This window comes from Serpula lacrymans, assembly GCF_000218685.1.
Source record: "Serpula lacrymans var. lacrymans S7.9 unplaced genomic scaffold SERLAscaffold_10, whole genome shotgun sequence".
NCBI classification, from domain to species: Eukaryota; Fungi; Basidiomycota; class Agaricomycetes; order Boletales; family Serpulaceae; genus Serpula; species Serpula lacrymans.
Window position 1 is genome coordinate 1,307,853 of NW_006763299.1, and position 27,823 is coordinate 1,335,675.

The window sequence follows — 27,823 nt, forward strand, 5'->3', positions numbered from 1 at the left end:
CAGAAGTGATCCATCATGAGACATCGCTTGGATCCCTCCCGCGCATCCTATGTGGTACTGAGGTACAAACGAGTATAGAGCTTGAGTTTTACACACCTTCGATGGTGCTGCCCTAGATAGTGTCATCTACTTCGATTATTGACGTCACTTTGTGGGTTTGTGTAGTACCTATCAGCTGGGTTTCATCAGGCGAAAATTCAACAGATATACTGTTTTGATCGACAGACGCACGACAGGATGACATCAATTTTCCAATCGATCCTTCAAGGAGATTGACCTGGCGAGAGGGTGAGTCAGACCCGCCAACGATAGCGGCAACTTTTTCTCCATGAGAAGAGAATGCCATGTTCCATATATCGCGGTACCCGGATGCTTCCCAGATTAGTACCCCTTGGGTTGTATCTGACATACTGACATATCCGCCTTCTGTTCCAATTAGAATGTACTTTCCAGCGAACGATAGGCAGAGTATTGTTATTGTACCAAGAGAGTTCTTCAGTATCTGCCGGACGGGGTTGGTATTGGTTGGAGCGGTATGCCTGATGTCCACAATATCGAGTTCAGATATGGTGACAAAAGGTGATGCGTTACGGGCAAACGCTGCATCGGTGACCTGAGGCTGGAGATCTATATGGCGTAGATATTGTCCTGTATGGCCATCACGCAAACAGCTGTGGCCATTGGTCGACACACACACAACGTGTTTTCCTTCTGGTGAGAATGATGCCCAGTGCTGCAAATCCCGGTAAGGACGATAACCAACGTAGCCAATGATGTGGCCAGAGGCTGCATCAAGCGTCTGAAAGGGGCCATGGTAATCACTGGCGACTTGATAGGTAACACGGGACTTGTCTGAGGAGAGAGCCAGCAATCTTACTACACCAGATGAGTTGCAAGGTAGCGAGCATAGTTCACTTTCAGACCGGACATCCCATATACGGATTGTGCTGTCTTGTGAAGCAGTTATGCCATCGGCAGAAAAGGCGAGTGATGTGATGAGGCCACTGTGGCCCAAGTACGCTGGCTTCACAGAGGTTTCTTCAGCGAGGTTAAAACAAAGGAGGTCGTTGTTTAATGATGCACAGACAAGTTGTTTACCACTTGGTGCAAAAGCGAACGGTGATCTGGCGCCAGGGAGCACGGTACACGACAGAGGGTTCCCGTCTAGATTGGAAAGTTCTACAATGTTGTCGGAGAAGGCAGCAGCGAACTGTCTCGACGTCGGGGAAAGGATAAGGGACGTCGCGTGGCGAGACGGTCGTGACTCTGATTCTAAGAGAACAGGATCCCAGATAGTGACATCATCGCTGCCAATTGCCACCAGTCGATTTCCTGAAGGGAGAATACAATACCTGACATCACCTAAAATACGATAATGTCCCAAAGAGGCTATCTGATGTCCGTTGGCGAGGTCAAATATCTTGATGACAATAGTAAAAATACTAGTATTCCAAGTCAACAGTCGACTCTCGTCAGCTGTGACTCTGACCAACTCGGCCATATCTGACATGACAACATCGCGCACTAGCGAACCTGAATCGGCGTCATAAAACCGAACATGACTTGGTTCGGTGGAAGGGGCCCAAACCAAAAGTTGTGCTCCGCTGTCTGTGAATGAGATTCGAGACTCTTTGTCTGCGATAAGAGGCCAGCTTGAAACCGTATCGCCGGACGACTTGATTATCCTTATAACTGGATTGCTGTCTGGTCCCAGCAGGAAGGCTACTCTCTGCTCGTCTAATGACACTTGCACCCTCCGAATGACCTGATTGGATACATATTCTTCAATGGTGACTGGGTTTGACTTTACCTGAAAGACACGTAGACCTTCTTCATCATAATTGCGATTAGCAATCACAAAGGGACCTCGCAATTGGGTGTTCCCGCAGTTGCCCTGCCATTCGACTAACACCCTACCTGATTCAATGTCCCAGACACAGACTATTTCATCGCCGTACGAAGCAATAACCGTCCAACGATTCACAAAAGACACCCGGCGCACAGGACCGCCGGTACCAGACCTTGAAAACGGGCCACCCTTCGCCTCAGAAGTATTGGCATCCCATACATAGATATAGCCTCTCATGTCCCCAGCACAGATCAAAGCTCCGTCTGGAGAATATTCAGCCAGACAGATGCATGGCTGACATCGTGACCTGTCAGGTCTCGGATTGGGGTACAACTTTCGACATCCCAGATTTGTATCGTCCCATACCGAGACACAGAGGCTAAGCGTGTACAATCGGGCGAGATTGCTGCACACCGGTCATAACTCATTGGTAAAGTGATCAATTTTAGTGACTGCGCAGGACTAGAACATAATTTTGGTACGGCACGGAGTTCAGGAGCGAATGTTTTGTAAAGAGTGGTGTTTTGGGCAATGAAAGGGATACCGGAGAGATATATATGGGCGGCATGCTGCGTAACCGGTTCACGAAACTGCTGAAGAAACCGAACAGCGTCGTTGAGGAGGGGAATGACGTTATCGGGGGGAGATTTAGAAACCTCCTGAATCCGCTGTCAGTACAGGATGACCACAAAGAAAAGGAAATCACGTACAGAAAATCATTTTTTGACCGCCGAGAGTACATGAAAAGTACTGTCAATGGCACCCTGCAGACTTTTCACTTCAATCAAGTGAAGCAGGTGGCTGAATAAGAAGCTCCTTGCTTGATCATAAAGCCCATCACTATTTTCAATGATCCCCGACAGGTGCTCATGCCAATATTCAAAAGCATACCAGCCATCAGGCGACAAAAATTTCTTAAGGCGGCCGTCGAGATCATCGACCTCGGAATTATCCTTTGTCGCGTCTGCGATTCCACAAGGGTCACGCTTGAGGGTCCGTTGTAAGGTCTCCAGGCATCGGAACGCCAGAATCCGATTATGAACGGATGCATCAACAAAGAAACGTGTATCTGTACAGCGTCCACGGTCTGTAAAGAAATCGGCCAAAGATGCGTGAAGCAGTCGGACAGTATCCCCCTCAGCACGCAGCATGGAACTGAGGGATGAGACAAGCCCACTAGATGTCGATATTTTGATCACAGATCCATCTGGGAGCTTTAGCGGGTCTTTAGCTGTGGCGGGACACAAACCCAGGAGAGAGTCTAGCTGTGCGCATGTCAATGGCGTTTTTGCAACCACCACTGAACCCATGATATACTGAAAGTAGTTCAGTCCCTCTGCGGCGGGCAAGTCATTCAACTTGCGTCGCAAGATATCAAGATAGAGTCTGTCTGTCGTGTTTTCTGGCTTTCCTGGGAACCATCTCTCGCCAGAAAGCATGTCATCAAGACCAACAATGGGATCTGGACTGGTCCTAATGTATTCACAAGCCACTTAAACCCATATGAACAAACCATCAGCACGATGCTGCAGCTTATCTTTCTCGTCCTGCGAGGGCCAGTCTGGACGAGAACGAAGATATGGATGACGTCGATGAACTTCTCGCATTTGATTCTCAATGTATGCCATAATATCCTGTTGTGTCCCCTCTGTTCCACCGATACTTTTTGAAAGGTTTGTTGGTGTTGACTCGAGTTGAACGCGTATATCGTCCTCGTATCGACTGACAAAAAGAACTTTGACAAATGAAGGTAGGTGCGGCAATCCCTGTGACCAGGCATTGAGGAATGCTTCGCGAGTGCTTTCGTCACCGCATTCGTCTAATGCGTCGATGACAATGACGACGGGACCAGAGAAACTGAGCCCTTTCATGGGCGCTATGATATACTTCTGTAGCTGAGCATGTAGAGGCTGCAGATTGATATTTCCAGAAGTGCAGATAGCGCTCCAGAGAAGTTGCCTGAAATGAGTGCTGAAAAAAGCGAGTTGGTACGCAAGGTTCCCGATCATGAAATCAGGTATGTTTCGGCCGGAGATATCGCGCTTGAAGGAGAAGCTCGCCCCCAGGCGCCCAAGGTTTTTGCATCTGCCAACAATGGTGTTGGCAACTGTGGACTTACCAGAACCTGCAGGACCGTGCAACCAGAAATATTGAGGTCTTCTCGGATCATCCACCCATTCCATAATCTCGTCCAAAAGTGACACCCGTGTGTTCGCCAAACAAGCTTGGTTCTCGTCGCATTCCATAACTGTTCGGATATCACCAAGCAAGCCTTGTATCATTTGATGTTGATCTGCAAATAACAAGAATGAGTGGGAGTATCGTGTCGGGAGGGTAATAAGTATACCCATTTCTTTGATATTTTGCAATGCCTCGCCAACTTCGACTAGTCCCTCACGTACCTCACGGAAGACTTTGAGTTTCGACAACGACGATCTAATTTTGAATTGCTCTTTCAGTTGCTGAAACGCAGCCACATATTGTGAGATGGCTTCGCCACTTTCTGAACTTGATGTATCTCGCAATGCACGCTCTGAATGTAAAGCCACCAAAGTCAAGATCTGGTATTAGACAATAATTAAGTCACTGACTGCAAAATCCACTCCCAGCGTACTCCTGAATAAACAAAGCACAATCATGGATCTGTTTCAACATGTTCGAAACGATGGGACGTTGTATTTCGTCAATGACAGGTTCGGCAGCGTCCAAGAAGTCGAGCATATCTGACGCAGTTGACCACAGGCCTTGGATCTTTTGATCGCGATTGAGCTGAGCTACTAAAGACTGAAATGAGCGGCTACGTCAGTTGCATGTACCATCGAGGTGGATGGAACCTGCCTTCGGGATCAGGCCTAGAATACTCCATGCAGCTTTTGCGTACGGATGAATCTATACAAAACTGCACGGTGATTTAGAGGGAAAAAATATCGGTGCTGTGTGGCCACTTACCTCGGACACAACGTCTACTATATTCGTCAATTTTTCGACATATCCACACACTGAGTCGAAGCACTTAGTCCCCGAAAGACTCTCCAGGTTATCTACTCCACTCGTAATCATACCAGCATTGGATGCACCCTGATCATGCGCTGGTTTGTTTGCACTTTTGACTGCGCTTTCTGTAGCGTGTAACACCTCAGGCTTGGTGGAATTGGAAGAGTTTCTCGCGGCCTCTCTACCGCTAGGTTCATTCGACGTAGTGACCGGGGCCTTCAATTCATGAGATAAAGCAAGATCTTGACTTTGAAATACGGGGCCAGACACATCTTCGACGAGTTCAAGACGAACAACTATGCTTCCGGACTTCGCTGTTCGTGATCCATCTTTGCACAATTGATACGTGTCCTCTGTGTCAGATACATACTTAACCGGCAATCGTCGCTGCAGTCAATAACTTATCGTTACCAAAACTATGTTTGTCTTTGAGTGTGTCTTTTAGACACAATGAGGCTTCTCCTATCAGTACATTTGGTCGAAAAAGTGGTGTGCGAATGACTGCTAATTTGATGGGCGACGATGTTTGAACTTCGCTGAAATATATTGTGAGTGAAGAATACATTCAAAAGAAGGCAGTATCTCTCACAACTCAAAGGACTCGTTCCATCCTGGACTGATGCCTTTGGAAGTTTTCGTTTTCATTTCGAGCCCTCCATCTACAGAGATGGTGGCAAAGCAAACTGGTGTTTAAAAACAAGGAGCTTTGCGTAACCTTGAAGCCATAATAACTGGACGTTCTGATTGAGTCAGCGATACAGCAGATAGTTCGCTATAGATACCACGCACCAGTCAAACGGACTTTCTGCATTCTGTGTGGAGAGAAGTGGTTGAAAATATTAAGATATTATATGCTTGAGGTAGAACACACCTTTGGCCATCGTCCATAGTGAAAAAAGTGTTTCTCAGCCAGATGGAAGTTCGATACCAACATGAGCACGAGGTTTCAAACCGTTCAAGTTAAAGTTGTGTTTCGAGCGCCTGCAGTGGGGTCTGACACTCATCACGGCATCAGCGTATTATATGCATAATATACAAAACAGCCGTCGTTTCGGTGCCTGAGACCTGAAGACTGAAGTACATGAGACGTACGACAAGTCGGTGTGTATACTCAGAGAATATATAACATACCCTGAAATCCAAAACCACGCTTTTGCCAGTGGGAACTCAGATTCGTCATAAGAGACAAGCTTGCGACTTGTCATCTGACCGTCGACGCAGCCGCTTAGCGATATGTAAAATTCCATGACGCGTTTGTACTACGCTAGTGCTTAGTCAGCCACTTTGGTCGCCTGTGTCAATCTTGGGCAGAATCTTTGAGCATCACCTACCAAGATGTTTTTTATCGTAAGTGTTGACTTAAACAGTACTTATCAAAGTACACGCTGAAATGAATGGTTCCAGAAAGAACTCACGCACACAATCCTCCTACACCCGTCATATTTTGGACCACGAATGCTCCAGTTCCTGGAATCAAAACTATATTCAGACGTCGAGGGCACTTGCTCAGGCGCATTCGGTTACATCATCGCCGTCGTCTCTATTCTCGACATTGGAAAAGGGATGGTTCTTAGCGGGAGCGGTCAGGCTGAATTCATCACAAGGTATCGTGCCATTGTGTTCAAGCCTTTCAAAGGAGAGGTAGTAGACGGCGTAGTAAACAATGTCAACAAGGTGCGTGCATACCTTTTATTTGAGTTTTTGATCAGTGTTATTCAAACTTGGTGCCTTCAAGATGGGCTTTTTTGCAGAAGTCGGACCCTTGACAGTTTTCGTATCACACCAGGTGAACCACGCGTTTTGCACGTTGGAGCGTTTCCACTGACCAAATTGAAAAGCTCATCCACCCAGACATGAAATTCGACCCAAACTCAAACCCTCCATCCTTCGCTTCAGAAGATCAGGTACGCTTTTCTCAGTTTGATTACATTATGTCTCTCCTATCACGCCTGTCTATAGATCATCGAGAAAAATACTCGGGTACGCTTGAAAATCGTCGGTACGCGGGTTGATGCAACTGAGATTGTGAATTTGTTTCGTCCTCAGTAAATTTATCCATCTAACACCGCACACAATAGTTCGCCATCGGAACAATTAAAGAAGATCATCTAGGCGTCATCGACTAGCGGCAAAGTCGTGTTTTTTTCGGGTTACTGAACATCAAATCTCGCTTTTCGATCGCTGTGCTATCAAATTTATTCACCGTTAAATTATTATCGGCCTACACCATCTAACTGTAGGTAGTCGTCCATTATGAAGTCTTCACGCTCTCGTTCAAGTGGTATTAACGAGCTCGAGGAGAGTCCCAGTTATTACACAGGGTTTTGACTGTTGTTTGAGTACTACATTAAACAATAGACTCAGATGAGACAGAGATATAGCCACCGTTCGCAGCTAGGATGCTTTCAATGATGGCCGAGTTGGTGATACAGCCATAACCTAGCCAGAGCTTTTGACTTTTTTTTGTTACGGATTGCACCAATTTCAAAACTTGAGGGCGTATAACCATTTTGATTGAGTAGAACGAACCAAAGCTATAGAAACAAGCTTCCTTGCAAAAGTACATTAGCATTGGCTTGTACCACACTGAATACCATCGAACCTATGGTCTAAATGGTATAATACATGATACTAATTTGCGTCACAGGGAAATTAGATATATACCTCTAGGGCTTTGGGAACCTCTCCACATTTCTCTCCGTTTGACTTTTGTCTTTCCCAAGTTTTTTTTGCATTCTGCTACTTATCGTCGAGCCCCCACGTCGATTTGTAGCGATCCTAGTGCACAAAACCCCAATAGCACAACCAGGCTACCTGCAAACGCAGCACAGGGCTTTCATGCATTGAGGGGCTTCAGTGCTACATAACTCATTCTCACCTTGGTCCTCATCAAGATTTAATGACTATATATATCGAACAAGAAAGAGGAGCTAGCGCAACCATAACATAATACACATATGGATGATGAACGATAAACAATGACTCGTGCATATCTACAAATTAATCTCACTCTAAACATCGCGCTTACTACTAGACTAATGTGCATACAAATAAAGAGTCCACAGCTCAAGCTTACTCCTCATCCTCGAACCGCAGAATCTGTGCGTCTTCGTCTACTGGGATGTCCCTATATCCACGTCGCGAACGGAAGCCAAGCGACATAGACTCAGCCGTGGATGCCACATACTCCCATGCGATGCCTGCAAGACCGAGTAGGAACCACGGGACAGAAGCAAGCGTAGACAAAGCGCCCGATCCTGAGGCCGAGCGATACATCGCCTGGTAATCGCCAGGGAGGCGGATCGTCCTTTAAAATAACCAACAAGTCAGTAACGTTCATTGAAATAAAGTAATATTCAACGCACCCCCGTGCACGTCCGCTGTTGCGATACCACCAAAAGGCGATGAGAGCCGTGATGCCAAACGGAAATATGAGCACGAAGAACCAGAACCATGCGCTGTGGCCCTTCACGCCTGGACAGAGATGTCGAGTGCCACGATCAAGCCGCTGGCCGCCTTCACACGACGAGTAGAAGATTTTACGGTAGGCAGTACGCTCATACCAATAATCATCATCGCCACGACACGTATCATCATCTGCAAGTGGTTGCATCCCCGACGCAAGTACACACTCCCCGGCTGTGTTTCTGACGTAGTTGAATTCGCTTCAAAAGGAAATAGTTAATGAGAAGTAACGTCTTTGCGTTGGAAGAAAATAAATACCATTCAAAGTCTTCCTGCGTGCAAGCGCAATACCTAACTATCTTCTCTTCTGCTTTTGGTTGGTGCCCGACTGCGCAATTCGTATTACGCACTCGTCGATGGTACAAAGTCTGCGATCTACTCAGCCGTCATTTCATCTGCAGAATTCGCTTGGCTCACCTGGCGACCAAACAAACAGGCTTCATTACGTTCTTCGCTAGGACTCCACAACTCGAAATCATCATGACCAGGGTCTTCGATGTTCAACGTACCTAGAGAAATACGTGAAGTTAGCAAATAAATGAAGGGGAGAAAGAAAGCAACACTGACATTGCTTGTGTGTCAACGAAGTAAAGTCAATATGGATGACAATCGAGCTGGACGGCGAACGAGGCGACTGGCCCAATAACGTGAATTTGCGGCTTGTATCCTCAGGGACGGTGACAATCGACCTGATTCTTATTTTCTCTTGACTAAACTGATACTGTCGCCAGGTTATGCCCTCATCTATGGTGAACAAGACGTGGTCTGTCGGTTCCTCGTCGTTCACTATCACGATGATAGAACCAGAGTCGCCAAACTCCCAAAGGTGTGCATCCTTGTGTACTTCCTCCCATGTAAACCCACCGTCGCGACTAAGGAACGTGTCGCTATCTGTGTATGGTGCTAGCACCTCCCCTACGTTACCGACAGCCATCACCACTCCTACAACGGAGGGGCTGCTGTAGGTCGCGCGGGCATCTGGTCGTTCAGTGTATCCATGGATGTGAAGAGCACAGCTCTGCTAGGCAGGTTTAGACGCGAGACAAAAACATTGTACAGAAACTTACTGTAGAAGTGCAGTCGTATTTTTGGCCTACAGAGTCACTGGGAGGTGGGGACAACGGGCGCCATGAGCCACCTACATGGAGAGATGAGCTTACTTATTAAGAAATGAATACTCAGACTCACCGTCATTGTGGGTGATACGAGTTTGAAGAAGCTTCCTCCCTGAAATTGTGGCTTCCTGAGGGTTAGCCACGATATTGACAATAGCAATGCCATCCAACCCTATTAGCTTCTCGAAGTCGACATAACCATCATTGTTGCGGTTCACGTTGTCAAGCGAGAGACCAAAGTACGTTCCGTTAGAGTTAGACTTCAAGATGTTACCCCAAGGCGGACTTGGACCCGTAGTCATCGTCATATGAAGGAAAATCGACATGGTGCTCGATTCCAAGATAGTGTAAGTCTAAAAGAGTTCACATTAATATATGCAGGGTGATTAGGTGGTCTTACTTACATGAGTCTCAGGATGCATGCCTTGTGGGAACTGCCCTGCAGCAAATGTCCTACCATCCAAAGATACCTGAAGATCAAGCGAGTTGGTTGCTGGAAGGTCCTGCGATAATAAATCATCCATATGGAAGTTTGTCCTATTAAAATGCCACTCACTTCTGCAACAATCAAGAATTCTGAAAACTTAGTAAAACCAACAACGCGATCAAAGAGCTTCGTCTTCTGGGAGAAGTAATCGGTACCCGAGATAAGTTGTAAGGGGTTATTCCGTCCAAAGAACCTCTGCGATCCCTGCTTGTTCAAGTACGACTCGCACATGATTTGTGTAGGATCGATCAACAGCTCCGAGTCCCTGGCCCATTGACAATTCACAACATAGTTTTCCACGAACTTCCAATCACGTCCATTATTCCATGAATACTGTGCCTCGGCGTGGCAGTGATCTCCCATTCCTTCACATCCCACGTTTCCCGTCCAGATAATATAGTCTGATCTCGGCTGGAATCGTATAACCTCGGCGTGGAAGAAGTTTGGTGGAGATGGGGCATTCAGCTGATTCCAGGATCTTCCCGTGTCCGTAGTGTAGAAAAACTTGCGACTGTCGGTGAGGAGATACGCACGATCACTACTGTGGGTGTGCATGTAAATCGCCAAGAAACGCTCCCCCTCGAACAGCTGGTCCCAGCTGTAACCCTCGTTACTGGACTGCCATACAGAATAATCTGAAAGTCGGACTAAGATAGTCTGCTATACATTTTAGAATGCAGATATGTTTCGTGATATTGTGCAACGTACCGAAGATTGTTTGAAATAGTGGTGTTGAATGATCTGCGCTGGAAACTCGAACTACACAAATATTAGTGAGGCATAGCTAACTGAAGTCCTTTAGCACATACGATTTGATTAATGATTTCGCCTTCTGCAGGTTGCGCTGAAAACCAAAGGTTAGTTAGCCCCGTCCAACTTAACAATAACCATACCCAAAACGAAGGACATCGTATCCTAGATACTGGGTACGGGTAAAGCTGAACCAAAACTAACCTTCTGAACATTTTTTAGATACAGGTTCGTCTTTCTTAATGCCTCTACTTCTGTCGCACGTATTACCGGGAATAAGTCGATAACCGGAAGACCCCAAATACGACTCTGTAGGATTGCCTGTTGTACACTGGGTACTTGGTATACTTTCCGGTCCCGACGGGACACACTTATCACCGCTCCGTACGAAATTGTAATCACTAAGTAGGTTAATGCTGTCAGAAAAGAATCTGATCAAATACGAGTAATACTGACCATTCGAAATCAGCGTCCTCACAGGCGCAGTTCTCCTCGTGTTCAACGGGGTCATTGAACTTCTCACCCACATAACAATTTGCGTCAGGCTTTCGTCGGCGATACCATTGCTTTGAACATATGGTAAGGTATTTGCCACTTTATGATATGAGGTCTGGCCTACCTTGTGACCCATGAGACATTCCTTGTCCCTGGCAGACCTTGCATACCACTTCTCAAAATCATCGTCGGAGCACTTCCGGTTTCTAGTAGCGGCAAAGTCGAGGAAAACTATAGCATAACGTCCCTGATCCGATTTCTGGTCTTGACGCGAAACCTGTCCCACTAAAATGAATTTTTGAGATGTCGAGTCAGAAACCGTTGTCAAACCCCTAGCCCGGAGGTTAATGCCGAAATCGTACGTCTTCCTAAAGTACAGGTCAACACTCTGGACAAATGAAACATGAGCCACGAGGAAGAGATGCCTACCAATTCTTCCCCATGTCAGTCGAGTACTTGACTGAATTTGTTGATTCTTCGTCGTTGACCGCGACGATGATGCTGCCTTGGTCTCCAAATTCATACTTGTGCGCATCTCTCCGTATCATGTTCCAAGAAAGACCAGCATCAATGCTCAGGAATGTGTCGCATTCTTCATAAGGAAGGAGATATGGGCCAATGGAGCCCACGCCCATGACAAGCCCAGGCGCTGGAGATGAGAATATACGACCATAGTTATGCGAATTTGTGACTGAGTGGAGATGTAAAGAACATTGATCACTATCTGAGGGGTCACATTTTATCCGTGCGCCATCAAAATCCGTCGAAGGTGCTCGAATCGGAGACCATGAACTCCCTGAGAATATATTAATATCAACTCAAACTCATAATATCAACCTTAATTTATAGGACTTACCATCGTCAAGCGTTATCATTGACCTCAACCGCTTGGGTGCACGTTGTCGTTCGACGTCTTGTGCGTTGACAATGATATTAGAAATACCTACACCCTCAACACCATAGATGGTTTCGAAGTCCACGAATCCGAACTCGTTTCTGTTTGTATCCTTCAAACTCTCCACGAAAAACGTCCCATTCGAGTTACTAACGAATAAGGTACCGATGGTGCTCTGGTCTTGCAACATGACGTCCACTGCGAGAGAGTGTATGGTTGACTCAACAATAGTATATGCATTTTCGCGAAGGCGGGCGCTTGAAGCGTGAGGGAAATGAGCTTGAGCCCACTCTCTGGTATTGACGGTGACATATAACAACATGTCGCCATTATTTCCAGGGGATAGATCTTTCAATGCGACGACAGCGAATTTCGATACTATTGCAAAAGCCATCACTCCTCTGGCATTTCTACCAATCCCAAGGTCTTCAATTTTGTTTTCGCTCTGGAAGTAATCCGTACTAGAGAAAAGACGGCTAGATGACAAGGAGTGACTTCCGGTGGCCGATGCAGCATCAAATCCGACACAATAAATGAGATTTTCATTTGCATCGTGCTTGAAATCTTTGCTGCTGTGGGCATATTGGCAGCGCGTGATATCAGGGCGGAGGGTTTTGGGTGTTGTATCGAATGCATCAGTAGTGTAAAATGCCTAAACACAATGTCAAGAATGGGATATATATCAGCTTACAAGAAATGTGACTCACATTGTCCTGGCAAGTTTCACCCCATCCCACCCGCTCACAGACAGTGCCATGGTAGATTATATGACCCCATTTCGCTGGGTCGGAATGGAAAGAAAGTGGGTTTCCGATGAAGCTAACTGCCGCCGGGACCTCGAACTGTCTCCATGTTCTTCCGCGGTCATCAGTCCGATAATGCGTAGTCCCTCCGGTCAATACAAAAGCCTATGGATGGGGAAACAGTCAGATCAGGCTGGAGACTGGCCTTGCCTAAAAAAGAGTGCGAAAACGGGACAATCATACTGCAACTAGAACCACGCGCCAGGAAGATTCGCAGTCATAGGGGGACAGTATTATGTCAAAAATACTGAAGGAAATTACTCACATAGTGGTTTTCGAAGGGATGTTCAATTAACATGCCTGCAGCGCCCGTCGGTATATCAGAAGCTCGTTCCCAACTTTTGCCCTCATCCTGGGACACATAGATGTTCCCTTCTGCAACATCATGCAGTACGGCGCTCTAAAAAGAAAATATAGAATACAAGCTCGTCAGAAGTCGACATTCAACTTACAGAAGTATCATCGAAAAAGAAAAGTTGCGCCGGGGAGTTGTCGAAATAAGAAACGTCGTGTTTTGGATCCTGAGCCTTTGTAAAGCCGATATATAACAGAAATGAAATGGTTGATAGTAAAAACGCAGCTGTCCTGTGCCAGGGAGCCATTGTGGTAAGAGACACGTACTCTGTGCCCCGCGCAGCACCGTTGAGACGAATACCCTCTGACGTGTGGGACCAGCCACAACCGGATTGTTCCTTTTTCGGTGCCGACATGCCTGGTTTCTGCAGTGCATACTGGTCTGTTGAGATGGCAAGAACATACCAGGAGGCATGAAATCACTAGAATTTATCAAGCGCTATTCTGCGCCTTTAATCTACAGCCCTTGCAGCTCTATCACGAACAGGCCACAATGTTAAATCATTATAATTCATCCAAGCGTTATTTAATTTACTGCGATGAGTGATACGTTCGCTACCCTTGGGCTTTTGTGTCTCAAGAAAGCCATAAATCCATACGCATCTATCAATTCCTGATACAGACAACAATAGCAATAATACTTTGAGACTGAGCTGCTGTGCGTGTAATTATATTCAGCGTCTCTTCATTGCTTCAAGTATGGAGCGAAATGGTGAAAGAGATAGCTAGGAATCTCACATTAGATTATCCCGCCCGCCGTGTCATCCTTCTTCCATCAATTCTTCATCCACCTGTGCTGCTTTCCACCACGGAATCGGTCCCAAGCCCTGCTCTGCGATCGAGCACTAATAATGGTACAAATTTACACTTCTGCGAGTACGTACGATGCATAACGACTTACAATAACACTGTATGGTGCTCTGCGTACTTCTCTTTTCACGGCTACACCTTCAGAAGCTTTTGGTGGACCAGGCTCGTCGTCGTAAAATTCGTCCGCCTCGACCCGTACACGCACGATTTCACCCTGATCAATGTACATTCGGTCGGTAGTGATAGATTCGAGAAGTTCGTGAGGAGTTGTGGCCTCAGAATCAGGGAGCCAGAAGTGTGCGCGTTCGTTCGAATCACTGGATGTAAAGGCGTTGAACCAATGTTTGGGTATAATAGAGCTGAGCGAGAGAAACACACAGAGCAGATGGTTGCGGTAGATAGGACAAGGGAATATACATGTCATCGAAAAATCCTACACTCACTGCAACGATGTTAATGTATAGCTTCTTTGAAAGTATGAAAAGGAATGGACCTACATCTTATCCCGTCTTCATCAGAAGATTTTACTTTCGCTAGTATAACTTCTGAAGCGAAAGGGCGGAACACCACCATGCGAAATATCACTTTTGAAATGTGAACATTGACTATTGTGTCATTCTCGACAATATGCTCACCCTTGTACCATAGACAGCCATCTCCATATCTCACTTTTCCTTCCGAGGCCTCTGTAAGATCGAACACGCAGATACACATCCCTACGTCGTGCAACACGCGATTTGCATACTTTTTGTTTATTTCAGATATAAGGGCTTGCTCGGGCAGCACACCAAAGTTTGCTGGTAGGATGGCGATGGTATCCTAACGACAGTGCCAGTGAATCAAAGATGATCATAATTTTGTTTATTTTCTCACTTTGATGATAGAGAGAACAAACATGCTATAGCTGGAATGTCAATTGTACATGAATGGTTAGCCTTCTCACTTGTAGCTCACATATAGATGAAACACAAACTGACCTGGCTGTCCATGGACAGAATTATTGTAGACTGAGGACTGTGACGGTTCGGATTCGAAAAGTAACAGGGGTTATCTTATCTGTTTGGCACGTGACCGCAATTTTTGAAAAAAAAACCACGACGCCCCTTGTTGCTCCCAAGAACCATTACTAGCAGTACACGGAAGCTTACAGTCCTTTGGTCTTGCATTGTCTGATCCATTTTTACCAGTCGCTCTGTGGACTTGTTTTTCCATTATATCACATAGGAACATACTATGTCAGGTGCGCCGCCAACGTCCACGAACCCAACAGCTACCACTAGCCTACTTCCTGCAAAATCATGGCAGCATTTCGTAGCCGGAGGGTATGTCCAACCGTGTCGCTTTTTTATTCAATACTAATGTTTATTCTTGGATAAATCAATAGACTAGGTGGAATGTGCGGCGCCATCGTTACGAGCCCATTCGATGTCGTCAAAACGCGACTGCAATCAAGTCTGTTTAGAGAAAAACATGCGTCTGTCGGTGTCGTCGGTGGTGGAGTAGCAGCACTTCCACAAAGACCAACAGGCCTCCTATGGAATTTTGTAGAGACAGGACACATCCTCCGGTAAGTTAATATCAGCCTTATCATAGTGAGCTTTCGTCACTCTCAAGTGTTCTATTCCTTTTTATTCCTTTTCAAACTTATCAAGAGATATATACCGCGATGAATCTCCTCAGGCATTGTTCAAAGGTCTCGGTCCCACTCTTGTTGGCGTGATCCCTGCTCGGTCAATCAATTTTTTCACCTACGGCAATGGCAAACACATCATAGCCAATAACTTCAACAATGGCCAAGAAAACTCCTATGTCCATCTCTCTGCAGCTGCTATCGCCGGGATCATAACTGGGACTGCAACGAATCCAATATGGGTCGTGAAGACACGTTTGCAACTCTCAGCGTCGCAACGGCGGCACCCCCTTTCAGCAGGGAGCACTCTGACTACGACAAATACTTCACCAACGCGCTTCTTTGGTGGTAGCTGGGCCATGATCAAAATGATCTCACGAGAGGAGGGCATAAGAGGATTCTATAAGGGCCTTAGTGCCAGCTATTTGGGTGTGACTGAGGGGACAATTCAATGGGTGCTTTATGAGCGTTTGAAGAAACTTTCAGCGAGCACGGAGGGACAAGGCGGAGTTCAAGAATGGGCGGGAATGCTTGGCAGTGCAGGTACAGCGAAATGTGTCGCAAGTCTTATCACCTATCCACATGAGGTACTTCGATTTTGCTCAATTTATATTATTTCTTTCGAGGCAGTTTGCTTATACTCCTTATAGGTTTTGAGGACACGATTACGCCAACCACGAGTAAACGGTGTTGTGAAGTACACAGGTCTTTTGCAAACTCTGCGGCTTGTCATCGCTGAGGAAGGTGCTCGATCGCTATACGGTGGTCTTAGCGCACATTTAATGCGCGTCGTTCCAAATGCGGCAGTGATGTACTCAATATATGAAGGTATCCTTCGATGGGGAAAGGAATAAAGTCTCCGTCAGAACACATCAAGCTACCTGGGTTTGTCAGGCTTTCAGGTATGGCTGGAATTTATTGCCCCCCGTTAGATATATGGTACTTTTATTCTCATAACTCATCACTCACCGTTCATCATACATATTTTGAAATTACCAGTACATTACATTTTCACACCACAATCTATGTCCACCGCAGCACATGTATACTAGCCTCGCATTACTGTCTACCTCACTGCTCAAACCCCCCACTTACTTGCTTTCGTTGTGTCACGATTTCATTTAATATAGAGCTAATAAACACCTCACTAATTACATTATTTTACGTTGCATTGTCCAAAATTATACCTGCGCATGTATGTGTTCGATGGCTCGACCCATTCGTAGCACGATATCATCGGCACCCCACTGTCCGACGATACTCGCACCAATTGGCCACCCATCCGACGCGGATCCTGCAGGGACGCTGAGAGCCGGTAGTCCTGCCAGGGAAGCAGGTACAGTCAGAATGTCTTGCAAATACGCGTCTAACCCAAAAGCCGAGTCTCTTGCGTGGCCTCCGGTAGAAAGTGGAAGCAGAGGGGCTGTGCGTATGGCCGAGGGGTGCAAGAGTACGTCGACACCCTCGGCGTTTGATCTAGAAACAGAAGATAATGCAGACGGCATGCGGAACACCCGGTCGAAATCCGCTTGAATCAACCTGCGAACACGTTGCGCTTGAAGAAAATAATTATCGAAAGCACTGAGGAAACGATTAAGGCCTATCCGTCATCGAGTAAAGAAATCGTACTAACTCGGCTGTAAGCGCGTACGTTCCCAGTAAGATACGTTTTTGCACCTCGCCACCAAAGCCTGCAGAGCGAGTGTGAGCATATACGGAGCTCGCTTTTGATCTATCTGTACCAGGGGGTAGGCTCCCCTGTTTCCCTAACAGACACCGTCTCAGCAGAAGTATACAACATAGGGAGAAATCAATTTTACCATACTCCACGCCATCGTACCGCGCAAGGTTACTTGAGGCCTCGGCACTGGCGATGACGTAGTATGCACTGAGGGCATATGGCGTCGAAGGTAGCGTCACAGGGACAATTGAGGCTCCAAGTAATCGTAGGGAAGATATGATCTTTCGTATGGGGTATAGAATTGTAGGATCTAATTCAGTGGGGAAATATTCCTAGAATACGATATCCAAACAATGAGACAGCATCGAAGAAATAGGAATGGACAGCTCACTTGGGGTATACCGATTCGAAGACCTGACATAGAGAACTTTCCATTTACGGTGTCCAAGGACGGAAGATAAGCTTCAGATAGCTCAAAAGATTTCTGCCGACTATCTGGTGTTGCAGAAGTGGGATCCTTGGGGTCGTACGACGATATAGTACCTATATCAGAAGAATACATCGACTCACGAGTTGACACATATAAAAGCAGATCTAACCGAATATGTTCTTGACCGCGTCCACGCTCTTCGCCAATACCCCGACGCAGTCCAAGCTATCGGCGAACGACACAACACCCCACCTACTTATAAGACCGTAGGAAGGCTTTAATCCTACTACCCCACAGTAAGAGGCTGGGAGTCGTACTGAGCCTCCGGTATCTGTAGCCAAAGCACTGTGCTTGGAATATCATAGTGAAAGTTGGTCAAATATGTCTGGGTATTGGGTATAGCTCACGCGTAACACATGCCAGCGGCTACTGCAGCAGCACTTCCGCCTGAGCTGCCTCCAGCTGATCGTCTCTCTCGGTCGATCCATGAACATTCTTCTGCACCCGGTACTTGAAATGGGTTAACGACAGGTCCGTGGGCTGAGTATATGTTCAAGGACCTGGCAACAATAGAACCAGCCATCTTAATTAATAATCACGAGGAGTAAGTTAGAAAAGGCATACCCCATCCCAAATTCGTCGCAGTTAGCCTTCCCTACTATGTCGGCTCCTGCTTTTCGTAGTATCTCTACTACAGTCGCGTCGTATGGAGATGTAAACTCTGTTTCAAATACGATTTAGCGGTCTACAGTTTCTGATGGACTAAGGAGCTACCGTATAACACCTCCGAAGAGCACGTCGTTGGAGATGATGAAGTACAGATGTTATCCTTCACTGCAACTGCGACGCCCTGTAAAGATGACGTCTCTCCACTGTCTCGCTGGGGTTCTGGTTGAGAAATGTGGACCAGTGCATTGACGCTGTCGTTTTTCGCTTGAATGGTGTCCCTCCAAGACGGATTTGATGTTCTGCCGAAAGCAGAAGCGTGAAAAGAGAGCCCTCTCAAATTAAGACATGTTTTTAAGAGATAAGGACGGCCTAGAAGCATTGCCAGTTGCAAATGCGCACTCGGGGGTGTCCGAGTGGAAAGCAATTACAGTGTTTATTTGCGATTATTTACCAAAGGCCTGTGAATCAAACATGGTCAAGTACGCCCTTCTCAGTTTCCGGACTGAATGAACCATCGAACTCTGAGTTGTTGATCTGAGTCGCGATGATATATCTACTTAGTATCGTTATTTATCAGGATCCGGATATACAGGTTAGTTCTGCTAGTGTATGACTATTCCTGTTTCCGAAATTTGCCCTGCATCCACACACGGTACATTTTTAGCTGGCGCTTGCGGTTCACGAGAAGCCGTCGATCGATGCCAAGTTGCTCGATTGCGAAAAGGGGGTGTGGGGGGCAATGCGCAAGTGGATGAAGCAAATTTGGGTGGACGTCTGTTGAATTATATGAGCTACTAGAAGGCAAAGCCGATGCGGCGGAAATTGCTGGTGGCGATGATGGGATTGGTGAACAGCCTGATATAGTTTGAGGTAACGAGCTTGAAAGAATTAGGGTCGATCCTTCTGAGTACCCGTCTGCATCGCTGGTTATTTCTGCCGCTACCTGAGCTTCGTCCGTGATCTTCTGAGCAGGTGATACCCGTGAGCCGGTGAATATTAGTGCGAGTTCGTCTGAAGGCTCGCCATGAGCCGTAGTAAATTATCATGGGTTTAAGATACTACAGAGACATACCTATCTCAAAGAAGTATACGCGAGTCTTATCCCCTCGAATGTAAAAATTGTCATCTAGGAGGCGCCCGGACTTGAATCGTAGCTGGGTCAGGTCATATCGACCGTAATCCCGAAACAGAACTAATCCCCCCGGTTTCAACATCTGCAAATATGATGTATAAACTACACTACTCTTGTTCCGCGAACGATAATCGCTTACTTTGTGTATATTGGCCACTGCTTTACCCCATTCATCCGGGTGAAGTGCGCTAAGCACGAATACCAAGATCACTATGTCTACACTCCCTGCTTCTACGCCTGGGGGAAGCGATTCTAGGGACGACAAGTCCCATACAGCTGCTTGGATCGACCCTACTGGTGGGGAAGTATACATGGGGTTGTTCTTTGGGTGATCCCCGTTAATATGATCATGCAGTGAAACAATGTTGTTAACCGACCTGCACTACCTTCACCGCATGGGATGAAAAATCATAAGCTCGAATGGTGAGATTTGGATTTTTGTTTGCGGAGAGCAGAGGGAAAGCAGCGTTCCCCGCACCTTCCAATCGCTTCAATCAATGCAAATAGTTACCTGGGGCAACCAACTTACCGCATCCGATCTCACACAAAGTGATCGCGCCTGCCTAGCTTTCATGTAGAGTAGAGTTTGTCTGTGTAACCCTTTTGCGATTACTATATGCTGGCGTACCTCGGGCTCTGCAACAGCTAGCAATTCAGGAAACTCGAGATGTAGCCTGTGCTGACATCTCCATCACTGAGTCTCCAAGGTTGAAATATATTGGAGGGACCGACCATTTTCTGTTCCTGAAAAAGTTATCTGCGTTGGTCTTGTAGAAATTGTCCCTGTAGAAACGAAGGATCAAGAAATGCGAGGTGATCAAAAGTTGATGATCATATATACCAGTGCTTTGCCGGCTTTTGGTTGTACTTTATCTTTTCTGCTTCTGGTACGGGGGCCTGCCGTTGTCTTGCCAGTGATGCAGCAATCGACTCTGCCTGATCCTCAGGTGGTGGTACATGATCCCAGGCATTTTGCGACCATACTTCAGTTTCGTCCTTGAGAAATCTATCGATGGGAATATATATATACCACACGTATCGTGTAATTTAGCATGACTCTCACCTAGAACCGAAGGGGGGTTTCTCTGCGGTAACATCGTGTACTGAAGACGTCAGCTTGGGTATACGCTCCGGTTGACCTAGTGAATTGCTATCCGAGTTCTTCATCACGTCGTACCAGCGCTGATTCGAAACCTCAAGTTGCACTGGCTGGTATTAGATAGTTACAGGTTTGATCCAGTTATCACAAAAATAGATAACGATATTTTTACCTTGGTCGAAGGGTCTGCTGGTTGCAATCCGGAAAACGTGAAGGACCTGGTGATGGCCTCGTGTTTATTGAATTACGAGACCACTGGCGGATGCGAGTGTAAGTATAGAGGAGGTATGCGAAAATACGGACCATGGCGATGCCGAGATACGCTGTGGGAAATGGTTACCCAAAGTAGATTTTATCCTAGTACGAGTTGCGACGGCCAAACTGTGCACAGCTCAGTAACCTTAGCTGCAGCTCTATACGCTGGCTCATTATCCTTTACCCTTCGTACATTTCATTTCTTGCATTCATCGTTCGGTTTTCGTATACAGCCTGGTGAAACATTCTGAAGGAAATCTGGTTCAAATCTAGCCCTTGGTTGGGTCATCATGTCCACTGCCAGACCTGTAAACCGACCTCCCCCGCCTGGAGACGAAGATCTACAACACTTGTATGAAGAAGTATGGCGTATTTTCGGTGAAGAATCGCCAACGGCCGAGCGCTCGCCAATAAGTGTCGGCGGTCAGCGTGAACAGCCTGCTACCAACGCCTATGCTGATACCGGTGCTGTCCCCTCACCACCCGCGAGCTCACACCCACGACCCCATCCTTCAGGTTCTTGAATCTCCATATAATATGAACGTTATTTTGACTAATGCGGGTACAAAGCGCCTACTCAGGCAGGGCACGCCTATTCAGACAACTCACGGCCGCCACCAGTCACTGCAACATCTCCAACATCGCAACGTAGATTTAGGCCCTTGCCCCAAGTACCTGGAGCCTCATCTAACTCTTCGTCCTCTTTTTCGAACATGCCAGAGCCTCATCCTTACGTCCCCGAACAGACGCCAGCTCCAAAACCTTCATCACGCCCTTCAACTGCAGGCTGGGAGAGGTGATATGAATCTTCTCCGTAGATTATCATTGATTCTGACCTGTGCAACAGTGGTCGTCAGTTGCCTCCTGCACCCAACGGATACGGAGGAAGCCATCCATCCATCAGTTCCATGTCTCCTACTGCTCCTCCAGCGCTCCCAAGCAAGCCGATGATTACCAGCTCTACTTCTGATGTCCCAGCGCATTACCGCAAGCCAGTGCCACCCGTTCCAGGATCGCCATACGGGGCTACTTCTGCTTCTATGATGGACAGCACCGTTTCCCCGACGTCTGTTTCTGGCGCTTATCACATGTCACCTCTCTCCGACAGGAATGTAGACTATACTCCGGCGGCAGCGTTGAATGGCCAACATGGTTATTTTCCATCTCCTAGTCAATTGGCAGCAAGGACATCGACAAGACCCCCTGGAGCATTGGCGCCTAAGATTCCTGGCTACAACGGTAACTTCGATGACGCTGATTTGTATGCTGATGGTAGTTCGTCGAACTTTATGGGACATCGCACTGCCCTCTCAGAGCAGCAGTATCTTCGCTCAACGGAGAATATATCTCGTTCGCAGTCACGTCCCCAGCCCCCTGTTGTTGTGTCCAATGCGTCAAGCCTCCCTCGTGTTAATGGTATCGATCACCGTGCCGTGTCTCTTGACGCCCGTCGGTTTCCAAATTCTTCCCCTGATATCGTGTCACGTTGTTAGTTTTGTGTTGATTACTCGCATTACTCAGCTAACGCTTTACCCTTCTAGATTTACAAGAGGCAGAGGTGGGTCGCACTACATCGACAGGCTCCACTACATCTTCTGCTCAGACAGGGTCACTTGGTCGCAACATATCGGCAACGACTTCTGCTACTACCAATAGTGATGATATTCGCGATCCCTACAGTAAAGTTAGTTCGCCATTAGCGCCAGTAATCGATAGGACGAACTCCACCACTTCATATGGATCTGCTGCACTCGGTGCGTCGACTGTCTACCCATCCACTCAGATGTCCTTCCAGGATTCGTACACGGATTCGGGTAGCGGCCATCTTCGAGGTAGCTTGGACTCCCTTGGGCGTCGCAATGGTGATTACGAGCGTACCGTGTCAACGAAAGGTCCTCTGGCGGCGGACGAACAAGTCTATGACGACGACGACGATTTCATGTATTCTGAAAGCGAGGACCCTGATCCGGATCGTTTCGTCAATTTCGCTTTATTGTCACACTTGGCTGTTCGATTGCGTGACAAGGTCCCAAGAGGTACGCACGTCAAAAGCAGCATCCCATACCCTCGTGCATTTACGGGCAAGGATATTGTGGTAAGTTTTCATTCGTCCTGGCGAATTTGAAGAATAGAAAACCAATGAAATGTTTCGACAGTCCACCATCCAGTCACAAATACAACGCGAATTGCTCATCAACCATGGTGTGTCGACCACTAATCGTCGTGCAGCGCTTCAAGTAGCACGTAGTTTACAACAACAATTATTCTTCTACGAGGTTGAATGGGGCGATCGACCTTTACAGGACGGAGTAGAAGATGTTTATATGTTCTTGGATGATCAAGAGGGAGGTGCATCGGATGCACACCCGGAGAGAGAAGAGCTCCCTACGGCGGTTGTCACCATGTTGACGAAGTGCTACGCGTCTGGTTGTACTGAAGGAGAACCTTGTTATTCTTATGCTTGTCCTCGCAAAGTGCGCTTCTTTTCTAACCTTCATTAGATAGTTGTAACATATTTGTAGGTGACACACGCTACCAACCTAAGTCCTCTGCCTGAGCCAGAGGCCCCTCATGTAAGCTTTTCCCGACTATATAATGGGTTATCTAACTGTTCTTCTAGTCAGGAGAATGGATAAAGACCATAGACCCTGCTATATTGAAGACTCTTCCAGACAGTGAAATTCATCGCCAGACGTATGTAGCAACATATTCGTCTTCTGCCTTGCTTGCTAATATGTGAGCTCCAGTATTATCCACAAGACTATAAGTCAAGAAGAGCAGTATGTTCAAGATCTTGAGATGGTGGAGACGGTTAGTCGGACGACTCATTATGTTCTTACAGAAACTGATATTTCTGGTTTAGCTCTTCATTAAGCCATTGCGGAAGGCAGTGGTCATGGACTCGTCTAAACTCGATGCATTTATCGAAGATGTCTTCGGGAAGATCCTAGATCTTCGTGAATGTAACAAGCGCTTGCTGGAGGCCATGTACGTGAGACAACGAGAGCAGGCCCCCATCATACAGAGAATCGGTGATGTTTTCCTGGAGGCAGCGACAGAGTTCCGCTATGCGTACCCGACATACGTTGGGCATCTACCTCTGGCCGAGAAACGGTTGAAGGACGAGATTGAAGTTAACTCTGAATTCCGGCTTTTCCTTGAGGTAATCAGTGGCTCTTGGTTTGACATGAACGATAACTGAGTACATTGTAATTATAGGAATGTTCACGGCAATCTGCAAAACAACAAGAATCTCGTCGCTTAGATCTGAAACATTTCTTGACAAGGCCTTCGGAACACCTGCAGAAATACCCTATTGCACTTGAAGCAATCATGAATGAAACAACAGAGGGCAACCCGGACGCCGATTATTTGGCAGAAGCTATCCATGCTATAAAAAATCTCCAGGGTACAGCCCAATTACAAACATTCCAAACAGCTATGGGACGTGGTCCTACCGGGAAATGGGAATGGCATGATCTTGTATCAAAAGATCTTAGGGAGGGACTATCAAAGCAAGAGGCGAAACGTCAATCGTGAGTAGTTTATACAATATCATAGGGACCATATTTTAAAATTCTTCGTAGTATTATCTTTGAACTTATCAAGGGAGAAATGGCTTATGTCAAGGATTTAGAGAATATCAAAATTGTACGTGGTCAAGATACTCCTTTGATCATGTTCTCACGCCATTATACAGATGTATATCGACTCACTTCACGAGCAAGACCCTCCTATCATCTCCCGTGATAGATTGGACACGTTCATTAACGATGTTTTCCATAACTTCGCTGAATTACATGCCCATCACTTGAAGCTGGTCAACAAATTCCACGACATTCAACGTGAAGAACATCCCGTCATCAGGAGTATTACAGCGCCTATGTTTGACGCGGTCTTGAACTTTAGGGATGCATATATGGAATACGTCCCTAATTATCCCATAGCAGCATATCGGATAGACGACGAGATGGCTAACAATGTCCAGTTCAAGCTTTTCGTTGATGTGTGTTATCATATCTCTCTTTCGTTGTGTAACTGACGTCTCGTGTAGCAATGTGTTCGGCATCCTGATGCTCACCGCCTGGATATGAAAAGTTTCATCAACCGTCCAATTCCTCGTTTACTTCGCTACGAACTACTTCTGAAAGGAATTTTGGAAGAGACACCCACTGGGCACGATGATCGCGATGAAATACCACACGTGCTTGACCTGATCAAGTCTCTCGGCAAAGAGACAGAGCCAGGTGTGCAGTCGGCCAAACAGAAAGTGCAGCTGTGGTGTTACAATTCGAACATTGTTTTCAAACCTGGGGAGTCCGTGGTAAGCATTAAATCACAATTTACGCCCTTGATTTTTCTTCTCAAATGGGGGGTTTCATTCTTGTAGGACATGGACCTACTCAATGAAAATCGCTCACTTATCCACGTTGGCAAGCTGTTACGCCAACCGGACACAGGTTTCGAATGGAATGGCTGGAGTGAACTATTTGTCCTTCTATTTGACAACTATTGTAAGTCGCTGTGCATATTGATTGAGTGCGTTATTAATATGTTACACAGTGGTGATGACCAAAACCAAAGAAAGGGATGGAATCGTGAAATACCACGTAAACAGAAGGGTGAGCATCTCAGCACTACTTAGTTTTCAGTTGCTGAGCAAATCAAAATCAGCCCATACCTTTGGACCTCTTAACACTGGCCAGCTTTACTGACCCTCCGACACAACGTAGTGCAGGCATATTACGCATTGGATTAGGAGGGGGTCGCCATAACGATCAAGCAGTTCCGAATACACCAGGTAGCGCCCTACCTGAAAGTGCAGGGGATTCCCGAGCTGTTTATCCTTGTACCATTCACCATAATGGAAGGCTAGGCGGCTTGTACACACTGTACACAGAGTCAACGCAGGCACGTACTGAATGGAAGCAGAAGCTAGACGAAGCCCTCGGTCTCCGAAAGGTGGTGCAAGAATCGAATAAGGTATTTGAAATCGAGACTTTAAGCACCGACACTTTCCTTGTGCCGTCAATTGCTGCGGGAGCATCAACTCCTTCCTGGAATTACGAGAACTCGCTCACAGGAAAAGTCACTTGCTCGGTACCGTTTAGTAAGCTACCAAATCATTTAACTTCTTTCGTTTGGCTGACATCTCAAAAGCCACGGCGGATGGTCGGGCTCTCGTTGCCATTGGCTGCGCCGAAGGTGTATGGATAGGTTTCCGACATGATTCCAAATGTGCGTATATTGACGTCTTATATCCGTCCTCAGCGGCACTCATAGGTTTATCCACCAGCCATGCGACGCGTTCTACATCTCAAACAGGTGACACAATGCGCAATGCTCGAAGATTTTGGCATGTTCCTAGTTCTCGCGGATAAGGTATGTCGCACTTCATCTGTTACGGACCACTTTCTTACGGCATTTCCCAGTCCCTCTTTGCGTATCACATTGAAGCTCTTGTTCCGTCGTCTCCTCAAAGTGCCCATACTTCACAAACGCCTCAGAAAATCAATGGCACCCGAGATGTACATTTCTTCAGCGTAGGCAATTTAGGGGGACGAACTCTCGTTATATACATGAAGAAGAAAGGAGTGAGTTGTTATTTTTATGAGCGAACGAATTTACTCATTGTACTTCTTTAGCTTGACAGCGTCTTCCGTGTGCTGGAACCTGTGGTTGGCAAAATCAATGAAAGGAACAAACCACCGCTTTCCTTCACGTCTCGCTTTGGAATAAGGACTCCGCGGTCAGAATGGTTCCGTCTCTACAGGGTATGTCTGCCACCAATCCTGTCAAGTAAACTAACAACTAACACTTTGTTGTCAGGAATTCTTCTTGCCTTCGGAATCGTTCGACTTAATCTTCCTCAAAGCCAAAATCGCTATCCTCTGTACCAAAGGGTTCGAGATCATGGACTTGACTGAGTAAGTTTTTTGTTCAATTTTTTTTTGGCCGTTTATTGATCCTTCTTTCAGTTTCAAGAGTGTGACTATCCCGCTACGCGACGATGCTCGCTATGAGAGATTAGCAAAGCGTTGTGAATCATGCAAACCAATAGGAATGTTCCGTGTAGATAACGAGTTCCTGCTTTGTTATGATGGTATGTGTTTCTATTTGGTGCTGGAAGCTATTAACTAGATTCTAATGTGACTTTCAGAATTTGGTGTTTATGTTGACAAACACGGAGAGCCAAGCCGTATTGGTGGCACGATTGAATGGGAGGGTACTGCCGAACGCGTAGCTTTACACGCACCATACGTTCTACTGTTCGACTCCCGCTTTATCGAAGTGAGACATCTCTCTACCGGCCGCCTCGCACAGATCGTTCCAGGTAACGAGATACGTTGTATATGGGATGGTCGTGGGGCAAGCTCAGGAGATGGACCTGCCACTTTGGAAGGATTCCACGATGGCATGAATCTCGATGCACGAGTGCACGGTGTCATGAACGTGACAGAGTCAACTCCAGCTGGTTCTGGGATCAGACCTCGCGCTGTAGCACAGCAAGTGTTTGAGCTGATGCCGACGATACCCTTGTACCTGCCCGGTTCGCTGGCTTCTCCCTCAAACTCGGCATACTTCGCTCAGCCAGCTTCGCCGCCGCGGTCGCCGCGCCTCACACCTATCCAAACATGGAGATGATGATTAATAGGTAATGGACGATTGGACAATTTGTTTTTCAGGATTAACTCGTATTCGCTCGTTCGTTTTATCTTTTTCCGTGTCACAATGTACCGTCTGAAAGTTATGTTTTCATCTTGTTTCAATGCCTCGCATTTCTTGTGTATAAACACTTCGTTCTCATCTCCGGTACAGTAAACGATATTTAAAATCCATGGACACGGCTCGAGTTGAGAAGTGTGAGGTGCGAGGCGATGGTGTGCACTGAGCATGGATCTAGTACAGT

General features: G+C 46.6%; 8 protein-coding genes across 8 annotated transcripts; 3 read left to right on the forward strand and 5 right to left on the reverse strand.

The window, feature by feature from the left end:
• Nucleotides 1-112: 112 nt before the first annotated feature.
• On the reverse strand, nucleotides 113-5,488 carry SERLADRAFT_440502 (uncharacterized protein; the record flags this gene model as incomplete). The annotated part of the gene is made up of 10 exons (XM_007320957.1): nucleotides 113-2,112; nucleotides 2,157-2,508; nucleotides 2,578-3,311; nucleotides 3,363-4,142; nucleotides 4,197-4,382; nucleotides 4,441-4,623; nucleotides 4,666-4,738; nucleotides 4,799-5,196; nucleotides 5,255-5,379; nucleotides 5,433-5,488. 10 exons carry the CDS (start codon nucleotides 5,486-5,488, stop codon nucleotides 113-115), a joined length of 4,887 nt encoding a protein of 1,628 aa, XP_007321019.1.
• Nucleotides 5,489-6,129: 641 nt separating this feature from the next.
• SERLADRAFT_473371 (uncharacterized protein) lies at nucleotides 6,130-7,668 on the forward strand (the record flags this gene model as incomplete). The annotated part of the gene is made up of 6 exons (XM_007320958.1): nucleotides 6,130-6,190; nucleotides 6,248-6,517; nucleotides 6,579-6,629; nucleotides 6,682-6,747; nucleotides 6,803-6,868; nucleotides 6,922-7,668. The coding sequence occupies 6 exons, from the start codon at nucleotides 6,179-6,181 to the stop codon at nucleotides 6,967-6,969; spliced, it is 513 nt and encodes a 170-aa protein (XP_007321020.1).
• A 69-nt stretch (nucleotides 7,669-7,737) lies between these two features.
• On the reverse strand, nucleotides 7,738-13,563 carry SERLADRAFT_451330 (uncharacterized protein; the record flags this gene model as incomplete). Its single annotated transcript, XM_007320959.1, has 20 exons — nucleotides 7,738-8,150; nucleotides 8,209-8,508; nucleotides 8,567-8,676; nucleotides 8,726-8,817; nucleotides 8,876-9,326; nucleotides 9,376-9,446; nucleotides 9,497-9,776; nucleotides 9,828-9,926; nucleotides 9,980-10,567; nucleotides 10,619-10,669; nucleotides 10,720-10,754; nucleotides 10,865-11,061; nucleotides 11,117-11,226; nucleotides 11,280-11,523; nucleotides 11,585-11,951; nucleotides 12,012-12,702; nucleotides 12,758-12,958; nucleotides 13,119-13,253; nucleotides 13,306-13,380; nucleotides 13,471-13,563. The coding sequence occupies 20 exons, from the start codon at nucleotides 13,561-13,563 to the stop codon at nucleotides 7,916-7,918; spliced, it is 4,425 nt and encodes a 1,474-aa protein (XP_007321021.1).
• Nucleotides 13,564-13,699: 136 nt separating this feature from the next.
• Nucleotides 13,700-15,035, reverse strand: SERLADRAFT_473379 (uncharacterized protein; the record flags this gene model as incomplete). Its single annotated transcript, XM_007320960.1, has 8 exons — nucleotides 13,700-13,860; nucleotides 13,946-14,052; nucleotides 14,109-14,334; nucleotides 14,396-14,459; nucleotides 14,515-14,601; nucleotides 14,653-14,836; nucleotides 14,891-14,921; nucleotides 14,995-15,035. The coding sequence occupies 6 exons, from the start codon at nucleotides 14,912-14,914 to the stop codon at nucleotides 13,969-13,971; spliced, it is 669 nt and encodes a 222-aa protein (XP_007321022.1).
• Nucleotides 15,036-15,133: 98 nt separating this feature from the next.
• SERLADRAFT_491679 (mitochondrial carrier protein RIM2) lies at nucleotides 15,134-16,803 on the forward strand (the record flags this gene model as incomplete). Its single annotated transcript, XM_007321160.1, has 4 exons — nucleotides 15,134-15,339; nucleotides 15,402-15,584; nucleotides 15,670-16,234; nucleotides 16,298-16,803. The coding sequence occupies 4 exons, from the start codon at nucleotides 15,251-15,253 to the stop codon at nucleotides 16,499-16,501; spliced, it is 1,041 nt and encodes a 346-aa protein (XP_007321222.1).
• Nucleotides 16,804-16,828: 25 nt separating this feature from the next.
• On the reverse strand, nucleotides 16,829-18,806 carry SERLADRAFT_350582 (glutamyl-tRNA amidotransferase subunit A; the record flags this gene model as incomplete). The annotated part of the gene is made up of 8 exons (XM_007321159.1): nucleotides 16,829-17,228; nucleotides 17,281-17,413; nucleotides 17,468-17,660; nucleotides 17,720-17,871; nucleotides 17,928-18,103; nucleotides 18,166-18,318; nucleotides 18,383-18,479; nucleotides 18,533-18,806. 8 exons carry the CDS (start codon nucleotides 18,804-18,806, stop codon nucleotides 16,829-16,831), a joined length of 1,578 nt encoding a protein of 525 aa, XP_007321221.1.
• A 234-nt stretch (nucleotides 18,807-19,040) lies between these two features.
• Nucleotides 19,041-20,564, reverse strand: SERLADRAFT_350627 (uncharacterized protein; the record flags this gene model as incomplete). Its single annotated transcript, XM_007320961.1, has 8 exons — nucleotides 19,041-19,201; nucleotides 19,500-19,641; nucleotides 19,699-19,881; nucleotides 19,937-20,037; nucleotides 20,089-20,122; nucleotides 20,188-20,233; nucleotides 20,292-20,342; nucleotides 20,401-20,564. Coding segments are annotated over 8 exons (882 nt in total), but the record flags the coding sequence as incomplete, so codon positions are not given.
• A 639-nt stretch (nucleotides 20,565-21,203) lies between these two features.
• On the forward strand, nucleotides 21,204-27,558 carry SERLADRAFT_371939 (uncharacterized protein; the record flags this gene model as incomplete). Its single annotated transcript, XM_007320962.1, has 20 exons — nucleotides 21,204-21,329; nucleotides 22,466-23,008; nucleotides 23,070-23,387; nucleotides 23,534-23,607; nucleotides 23,661-23,724; nucleotides 23,777-24,076; nucleotides 24,220-24,449; nucleotides 24,501-24,564; nucleotides 24,614-24,919; nucleotides 24,968-25,237; nucleotides 25,304-25,427; nucleotides 25,477-25,535; nucleotides 25,588-26,023; nucleotides 26,074-26,151; nucleotides 26,210-26,295; nucleotides 26,346-26,507; nucleotides 26,559-26,687; nucleotides 26,743-26,840; nucleotides 26,892-27,016; nucleotides 27,074-27,558. 20 exons carry the CDS (start codon nucleotides 21,204-21,206, stop codon nucleotides 27,556-27,558), a joined length of 4,077 nt encoding a protein of 1,358 aa, XP_007321024.1.
• Between the last annotated feature and the right edge of the window lie 265 nt (nucleotides 27,559-27,823).